General features: G+C 38.4%; 1 protein-coding gene across 4 annotated transcripts in view; it reads right to left on the bottom strand.

Moving 5' to 3' along the window:
• Positions 1–9,972, bottom strand: part of cunh8orf34 (chromosome unknown C8orf34 homolog) — an 83,409-nt gene that overhangs the window by 16,908 nt on the left and 56,529 nt on the right. For all 4 annotated transcript variants that reach the window (XM_014029043.1, XM_014029045.1, XM_014029044.1 and 1 more), the window contains exon 11: positions 337–463. In XM_014029043.1, the coding sequence (XP_013884497.1) occupies positions 337–463 (127 nt within the window). The remainder of the gene's footprint in view (positions 1–336; positions 464–9,972) is intronic.

The following is a 9,972-nucleotide window of genomic DNA, read 5'->3' as shown; positions in this document are numbered from 1 at the left end:
ATATATATATATACACTGCTCAAAAAAATAAAGGGAACACTTAACGCATGCTAACTCCCGATCTTAATCAAAGAAATATTCGCATTGAGTACTTTGTTCTGTACAGAGTTGAATGTTCTTCACAAAAGTTTGATTTACTTGGACTTAGCGTGCGTTGTTTAAGTGTTCCCTTTTTTTGAGCAGTGTGTGTATATATTTCCCCCCAGTGGCCCTAATCCTTTTTCGAACAAAACACTTTAAATATTTTAATTTCAAAATGATTTCACAATGTTCTTCAATGTAAATATCACATAAGGTTCATTTTGTACTCATTAYAGTAAAATAAAAAGCACCCACCAGCGAGCTGTTTGCCCATGTTCTCCAGCTCTTTAGAGAAGAGGGGGTCGCCGAGCAGCAGGCCCGTCTGCCCCACAGAGCTCCCACCTCTCACAGCCTTCAGATCAGCGGCCCAGACAGTGCGACGCTAGTAAGTGAGAGCAGAGGGGGGAGAAAGAAAGTCAGTCACATTAGAGGAAAGACCCTTCAATTAACTCTTTATATAATTTTCAGCTAATGCTGAAAATATCTGAGCCATATCTGCTGAGAAAAAAAAGAAGCCAATTATTATTTTATGGGCTTTAGAAAAACAGGAGAAACCACAGCGAGTGTAGATGAAAGCATACGGTGTGGAGGGAACTTTGTTAAGTGAATGTTTGCCACGAGACAGTCAGTAGTGGTTCAGAAACACTTTTTTTTCAACTATCAGCAGGGGCTTGCATGCAGACTCGTGTGTTGGCACTGAGCCTGTCAACAGCAAATTGTGCGACGGCGATAAAGCAGCAATAAATTCTGAATTGCTCCCCCGAGAGTGCACAGAGTCTTCAAAAAAAAAAAAAAAGGCATACATTCTAAAGAATAAAAAAGTTCATTTTTTTGGCAGTTCAGCTCACTCTACTCCAATACAAAGTGTAAAATTAGGAAGAAAATGTGTGTCAGCTTTGCCAAGTCCTGCAGTGGCAGCATGCCTAATCCTACAGTTTACTCCTTTGTGTGGCCAGATGATCTGTAGAGTAAAACCGAGTGCCCCTCAGCTCCGAACACAGGTGAGAAAAAAAAACCCAACAGCCAAAATCTCCCCACCTGTTTGTTTAGTTTACACACGAAAAGTTAGGATACCCCCGATGCCAGCGCTGACATCACTGGGGGCGTTTAACGAGCAGACTTGACTAAGTGCTGACACAAACGGTTCAGGAACATCTGGTGAGGAACATRTAGTGCATTCTTTGAGTGATACTGATGTGCCATACTGTTATTTCCAAAGTGAATGAATGTGTGCTGTCGTTTCAAACAAGACTCGCTTTCTGAAGAACATTGTGATGAAATCAAGAGATTGTTTTGTAGATTTTGTTCTCTTTAAATTTGAGCATGCTCAAAAGTTCTGCAGCACGGATATCATCATGGTGGCAGTGCATCTGGGTCCTGGTGAAGTTTTGGGGACAGTGGTGACATGACATGGGCGCGACGCATGGGAGGCGACGTCTCCATTCATTTCCTATGGAACTTGTGTGATGAGGTGACAATCACTTGCCCTCCTCCAGCCAAGCGACCGGAGGAATCTGTTCACGTGAAATTTCACGCTCGTAGATATGCACACGTACGCTTGCGACGTGACATATGAAAGTTAAAAAAGTTCAACTTTTGTCACTTTCTCATGGTGCTACAGCCAATCAGCAAAGGTTTCATTGATTGACCAATGAGCGGAGAGTATGCCTCACACTGCAGTTAGCTACCACCTTCAAGATTATTAGCTCTGTCAAACTTTATAATTTTGTATGACACTTCACAAAGTGATTACACAAATAGGCAGCCATATGGGAATTTGTTGGCGCCAGGTTGACGTTGTCCRGTAAGTTTTTCCTCTTAAAATCGTATCCTGGTGTGTGTTTGTTTTTCATTATCATCAGCATCACAAGATTTGTTTAGTTTACACGTTCRTCAGGGGCGGTTCTGGGGACAGGGCCACAGGGGCATTGGCCCTTGCTGAAATCTGATTGGCCCCCTGAAATGCCCCTGCCCTGTCACTCATCTGTCCTTTGCCTGAGAGTAATGATGGGGGGTGCAGTTCCATGCCCAAACACTAGAGGAGCTAACGAGTCAAACAGTAAAGTCCAGCATGAATCAGTCTTACAGAAGTCTTCTCTCTTCTCTTCTTATCTTCTTTAAAAGACTTGAACAATTTTGCAAAAAATATCTTTCAACTAGCAAATAATGGCTTCATTTTCTCTCATGCTTTGAGAATATTTTTTCCATGTACAGTAAAAATGTATGTAACATTGATATGGAGAATTAAAGCTTTTTTAATAACATTACATTACATTACAATTGTTGGATCATATGTGACTGGTTAAATTTACACACCTTACAAAAATTTAGGATTTATGTACAAGGATGTTGAACAAATATTTGGCCCCTCTATGAATATTGTGGCCCCTTGATGGCCCCTTACTCAGAAAAATCCTATATCCGCYACTGACGTCCGTAATGCAAATTGTGCTTTTTTTTTTTGGTTTGTTTTTGCCAACCACCAAAGAACTCTACAAGAAACAGTAGAAGAACCAATCAAATCTCTTGAAGGCAAGCAACCTGAGAGTGCGACTCGCAAACTGCCATCGCGTCACGTGTGTCGGGTTTCACCCTGGTTGTGATGACAGCCGTTAATCTGTGTCGTTTGTCACTCCCCGTGTCGAGCCTATTAGTCGCGCTGGCAGACATGTCAAGCCTTTCAAGAATTTACCTGTATCTTGACCCTCAAAAGTTTGTAGTTTTCATAAAAAAATTTGTAGTATTTGTACGCGATACAACGTGGGGGTGACAAGCGGACGGCCGGACCACGGGGGAAAAAAAAGAACATGGGGCAGAGATAACAGCATATACACTGAGAGGAGCAGAGAAACGAGTGTGAGGAGAGGTGGCAAACTTATTTCTAGCAGCGGAGCAGGTTGGGAGATGCTTATTTATGTATGTATGTCCTACAGGCTCTGAGAACGTTTGCCTGCAAAATGGGGGGAAATCCGTATAATTCACGAATAATCCGTACAACTTGACATACGTGCGCTGGTCTAGGCTATAACTGTGATTTTGACAAGGTGATGAAAACAACCAGAGATGAAGCTGCATGCTGATGCTGTCTGAGAGTCATGCCAGGGTGGGTGAATTGTGGTGGTGGAGAAAAGCATGACTAAAAGCGTTGTAACAGGAGGTGGAGGTGTTCCTAAATTGCCATGATCCAATCGTGTTCTGCCAGGTGGTCATGGAGAGCGCAGCGGCGTCATCAGTCAGAAAGAAGAGGGTCTAAAATTTGGCTATTTTTGGTCATCAGAACAAAAAACTGCATCGTTTTTCACAGCTACATCCCATCTGCTCTACAGAGCCCATGTGCAGCTGCGTGACGCGCCAAAGTGGAAGAAAAACGATTTTTGTAGTTTATGGTTTTCTATTTAAAAGATCCAAATGCTAAATGAAAAGATCACTGCCAGCATGAAGAAGCTTGACAGATGTGAGAAATGTTTCCAATGTAATCCTCAACACAATGTAACAATCAGTTTGTGTTTGAAGAAGGAAAAATACATCAAATAAAATCATAACCTGGCTAAGTTTGTACTCTGCTTTGAGTTTTTTATTCAGTGCAACCTGCTCCAGCAAACAGAGATGAAAGGAGTAACCTGTGAAGATTGGCACCGTCAGACTTTTRTCTTCCACTATTGTATCTGGGTCTCACATGGGAACACTATATATTAAAATGAAACATTGTAATGCAATCCCTTTACAGGAGGGGTCTGCTTGGTTTTGTTCTATAATTCAAACACAAACTAGGCTGAAATAAAGCAGAGAAAGCCGTTATTCTCTGATGTATGTCCGACCACGAAACACTGGGTCCATGGCACCGATCTCCACGCCTGTCAGATACATGAGGCATTTTGTGGCAGCAGAACCACAATGCCACAAGCCAATGCTTAATTACAGTCCTCAAAAAAAAAAAAAAAAAAAAAAAAAAACAGCAACGCAAGTTGAACATCACAGCTGAATCCACTCCCCAGTTTTTCTTTTTAATTTCTTTTTCTTTTGGTGGTATCTCCCCAAATCCAGCGGCATGACATCATCTTCTTGCCTCCCCCACCCCCCTCCCACCCTTGGTCTTTTCAGCTCTCGCAAACAAGGCCACCAACAGATCCCTGTTTTCTTTTTAATTTCCTACATGCTTTAAAAATCACYGTGGAACTCTAAATCATTACGTTTTAATACTTCACAGCCAAGTTTTGTTTAGCAAACCAGATCCAGAGTTGACAATTTTATTAAAAGTTCTTTGGGGGCCTTGGAAAGCATTTCTTACTTTATTGAAGCAATAGATACAGATTTACCATTTTTTTATTGGTTGCAGTGAAATGCAAAGCAGCGATAGTGTCTCTCTGTGTGTGTGTACATGTCTACTGTTGGTGTGGAAGCATTTTACACTAGWCCATACTTGTGAGAACGTTTTGTTGTGAGGACATATAACATGGTCCACCCTTACAAAAAAGCATTATAAGCAAATGTCCTTTAAGTACATACATTTTAAACAAAAAATAAGAATACACATTCAGTTTACTTTTTATGTACTTCAGAGATGAGATATACTTAAAGTTTGTGTTACCTGTGCTTGGTAGATAAAATACACTTGGGAAAATAGATTTCATTTAAACCCAAGAATACGTAATGATATGTACTTGAGGTATACATCTTTTTGGTATGGACACACAAAGGGAAAGCCCATTTGTGGGCACACAATGCAAGTGCACACCAAAATAGAAATACAGGTATTACTATTTATTGGATGTACATCTACAACTGATTATAGTTTGAAGTCAACCCCATTCAAGACGGCCGCCATATATAACAAATGACAACCATATATAGCTGCCAAATATGGCCATTTACAACATACATTTTTAGCTAAGTAACCCTAAAAACACAAAATGACTGTAAATGTTACAAATATTGGCCTAAGATTTGGTATGGTAGTAGTTGAGCATCATTCCTACATACTCCAAGAGCTACACACAGTGATATTTTTTCTTAAAACACAACAGAGAATGATGATCTTAGTTTAAAGTTCTGCCATGAAAGGCAGTAGGCRGTACGCATTCCTAGAAGAGCTTTTATGAAACAGTATAACAGTAAGCTTTAAAGCTTCCTGTCCAGTCTATGTTTAWCAGGACCGTACTTTATATTCTGGGACTGCAGACTGGAGACTAAAACAAGTTGTGCTGTACAGTCACTAAAGACTTCGAACAAACCGGATATAAAAAGAACTGCAAGCCATTACCCTTCTCAGATAACATCTGTGCACAAACACTACAATCAAAACCAAACTACATTTATTGGGTTTGGTGAAGCCATATATGTTTGGAAAGTCACATGGAAATCATCAACACAAAGAATCTGTTTTATTGAAAAAAAAAAACAATCAGAGAAAATTTGATTTAAAAAAATTGATTAGACCTTAAAAACACACAATGAAGTGATAAAAAGCAACCTTAGTTTGCTGCTTCGGTCTTTGTTCCTGTTCCTGCCTGGGACATAAGAACATATGGGTCGAACCTCTTCCCTTCTTACTTTCCAGACCACTCAGGTCTTCTGGTTCTGGTCTACTGTGCATCCCCAGAACCTGAACCAAACATTGAGGAGCAGCATTCAGTTTCTACGCACCGCAAATCTGGAACAAACTTCCAGAAAACTGCAAAACTGTGTAGCTACATGCTTGGTGATTTTAAAGACGGCCTTTAACAAAATGTAATGATAATTTCTCGTTTCAGAATTGGTGACTGTATGATGTTTTTGCGATGTAAAGCACTTTGAATCACATTGTGCTATACAAATAAACTGGACTAAATTTGATGCTAAGTTTGGATGCTTTTAATCTACAAAAAAGGAAGGAGGGGGAATATGATTTCATCTCCAAAACACAGACTGGCTATGATTTTTGTTTTAAATTATAAGCATATTTGTGCAAAACCTCAACCCTGTTTATAACCCTCATAATCCTTTTGCCAACATTGTAACAACAAAAAGAAAAGAAAGTAAAAGGGAAAGAGGGGAAACCCTCTGGTGTTGCTCTTGCTTTTATTTTTTACCAAATTAATTCCACATTTAAAGCAAAAGTGACTAAAAGAGGAACAACAGTGAAACATTTTATATTTGTGTGCAGCTATGCATGTGTGGAAATCTTGACCACAATCTGGGGATTTGGCTCCCATCAGTCAACAAGGAGTGTTTGGGATGCAGTAACATCACTGAACACATAATAAGTTTAACTCCTGTCAAGATATTTTTTTAGTATTTAGTTTTCTTTTTAGCTCTTATGGATATAGTTTCTTTATATTCATTTGTGTTCCTTTGTTTTCAGTTGTTTAGTTTTTGTGCATTCATTTGTGCCATCAGTCATGTTTCCACAGTCTGCTCCAGCTTCGCCTACTCTCACCTGTATCTAGCCCAGGTGTCTCCATTTCCTCATTAGTCCCTTCCTATATATCCTATCAGGTTTTATTCAAGCATTATTGGTTTTAATGCAACGTCCTGCTTTTTGTGCTTCTTCTTGTGCTTCCTTGTATTTTATTTTGGCTGCCATGACAGCATTTTTGTTTTGATTAAATAAAGTTTTAGTTGTTTTGTTGAGTTCCTTGTGCTAGTCTGCATTTTTTGGTCAAACCTCCTGCTAAAATCATGACAGCTCCAAACCATTCAAAATGTGGAAATATGACAATGCCAATCCAATTAGAATGGCTTTTATAGAATATAAAAAAGGACAATTGCAGTATTTATTTACTCTAAGTAAAGAGGAAAACCGGATTATTTAACTTTAAAATATGGACAGAGATTCCTGTCTTTGTAGCACAGGACCATGAGACACTTGTATTATTATTTAAAAGGAAAAAAGTTGTATTGTAAAAAAGAAAACTCAAGGTATCGATCCATATTTTATGTAACAAGTTCTAAACATATGTGAATTGTCTGAGCTATTAGACCTCGTGCTATGAAACAAACATTGTTTTCCATTTAAAGATAAAGCGAATAATATGTAACATTTTTAATGAATTCCTGTTGTTCTGGCACACAGCACAAACACCTAATGGATTTTATAGACTTGTGTACAAAACAATGAGGCTCACCATCCGCACTGCWGCCAAAAACAAACAGGATATTGGCAATAACACAAGCTTTTGTCAAAGTCTTCCAAATACGAGTCGTACATTCCTCTTTTTTTATTTATAGACAATCAACTGACAGATGGTCAGCAAAGGACGTGAACACAAATACAGGTGACTATGAATCCATAGGAAATATTAAATATTATTAGAAGAGCAAACTGTATCCTAGTCAATGTTAATCTTGAAATAAAAGTTGTTTTAGTATTTTTAAGATGAATGTTTTGATAATTAAAAAAATAGACAAAGCAAATTATACTTTTTACCCTCTCTTAATACTTAAAGAGCTGCAGTTTTAAAAGGAACATTTTGGACTGATTTACCATTTGATTTTCTATCAAATAACCTCACTGTTYTGGTAATGTTTTGTCTTTTTAGCATCGTAATGAAGGCTTCACACTGCACGTCTTAATGCTCGATTCCGAAGCTTTGCAAAAAATGTGATATTTCTGCATGGATGTACACATTATATTTTAAATGTGACCTCCATCAGACTCCAGTGTGAACTCTCCACAGCTCTGATGTGACCCACATGCACAGAAAATGCTGTGACGTCACATTCAGCTGTCTGTATACAGAATGTTAGCATGTTGATTCTGAAGTTGTTGAGCAATCAGAGCGAATTAAATAATTATCTGACCTGCTTGTTTAGTTCACTGTTTTTATTTGAATCTGCCTCTGGTCAGCTGCTCTGGTACACCGTTTTATTTTTGAAACAGGAGCGACGTGCTGGAAGTAAAAGTATCGATACAGTAACTTTAGCATTGATACGGTCTGAGACCRATATAGTTCTGTGGATTCTCAGTCATCTGGGACATGGAAAATTAAAAGAAAAAAGAAGAAGCAGCTGGACTTCAGTTCTGTAGTTGAAGACATGTGGAGCGTCACGATCTTTGCTTTTAGTTTCAAGTCWTTTATGGTTTATTCGGTTTTTCAGTACCTCTGATTCATGTGTTCAGTTTTACTTATTTGTGTTTTCATTTCCCTTCTGTGCCATCATTCATCCACTCTTGTCAACTGCTCAATGTTTTTTTCTCAGCCAGTCTTGCCACCTTCATCTGTTTGCAGCCCGTAATCATTTCAGGTGTCTCCAACTCCTTTTCAAGCCAGCACTACCATCGCAGCGAAGCATTATTAGCCTCCATGACACAAGCTCTGCTCTCCTATCCCTGTGTTTATTCTCCTTCAATCCCTCAAATTTGTATAAGTTATACCGCAACATCAGCCTTTTGTTTTTGTGTAATAAAATGTTTTATTTCTTTGAGCTGTGCATTCTAAATTTGAATATCCACAATAACTAAAGAAATATGACGACAGTTAATATAAAACAAATCACAAATGGAAAACAAACAAAAAAACAAGCATGAGTACACAACTCATCCACAACAAGTCAAATAATTTTATTTAAATGTGGGAAGGACATTGATGCCAAAAAATAAATAGAGTGCAGCCTTTGAACTGTGCCAAAGTCTCCTGGAAATGAAAAGAAGCCATCATAAAGTTCCTGCTTTTTATCAAGCATGTTGCATTGCATCACTTCAGTTATCTTATTTCTATCAGACAAGCTAAAAGTTTCCTCTTGCAGACTTTATGACTGCGACAGCCAGAGCAGTCGGAGCCAAACACGATTAAAACGTATAAATCAGCTCTCACAAAGCGGGTCGTAGAACGGGGGAATTCGCTCACGCTGTTACTTAAGGAACATATTTGTCTTTATGGGCCAATTATCACCTGAAGGAGCTGGCAGAGGCAGGGGGTCTGTCAGATTAATAATAACTATTAACAGTATTTACTTTCCAACATCACCAGGTTTATACGGCCCAGAATAGCCCTGTCTGAACACTACATGGCTCGCATCATTTATGGACGGTCATAAATACGCTAATAATAAAATACAACCCAAACTTCTAAACTTAGAGGGGGAAATTTTATTTCTTTTTATAATCCTAACATTCCAAAATGGAGAAACAACTGGCCACTTTTCTACAAATTCAAAGACAGTTTTTGTTTTCAGCAAGAAAAAAAAGGACTTTATTCTCGTCAACCCGTAAAACCTTTACTTCCATAACGCTCAATGATTGCAAACCAAACGCCTCTGAAGGTTAAACAATTCAACTTGCATGGTTTTACAAATCTTAATGCAAACCATGACAGCACTACACAATCCTAAATATCCCAGATAAATAAGGTTCAGTTTGTGAAGATGTAGTTGAGAATAAACATACAAATAAAAATCTTTAGATTTGGTTTGAGCACTCTTTATCCTCCTCACTTGGACATTTCCTTAACTATTTTCAAAAGTCTGTAAAAATCAGATACTTATGTTTATTGTTTAGGTCCAAGTGTCTTTATGCTCAGGATGATAGGTGTTTGATTTGGCCTTAGTTTTGTTAGTTGCATCTCTGCATGGGCATCACAYACTGAGCTTTGCCTCATCATGTCTCCAAAACCCATTTATACTGTAAATAAACCTAACTCCAAGAAAGGAAAAAAGCCTTGTGAAATATCTAAACAAATCCCATTTCAGCCTCTTAACACATTTGCTTTGCCACTACATTTTACACATTCACATAAAAAGGTGTAGGTAATATAGGGGTATGGCTTTTTGTTCTGACAAACACAGAATTTTARAGACTCAGTTCAGCTGCAGTAATAAAACAACGAAACATTTACTCCTTTATTGTCTGCTTTACCACAACCATTGAAATGCAAACTATTTTAAGGATCCACAAGAGAGCTCAGTGGCGGTGGC

Source organism: Austrofundulus limnaeus, unplaced genomic scaffold, assembly GCF_001266775.1.
Source record: "Austrofundulus limnaeus strain Quisiro unplaced genomic scaffold, Austrofundulus_limnaeus-1.0 Scaffold845, whole genome shotgun sequence".
Lineage (NCBI taxonomy): Eukaryota > Metazoa > Chordata > Actinopteri > Cyprinodontiformes > Rivulidae > Austrofundulus > Austrofundulus limnaeus.
Note: the sequence above shows the minus strand (reverse complement) of the source record. Positions and strands in the feature narration are given on the sequence as shown.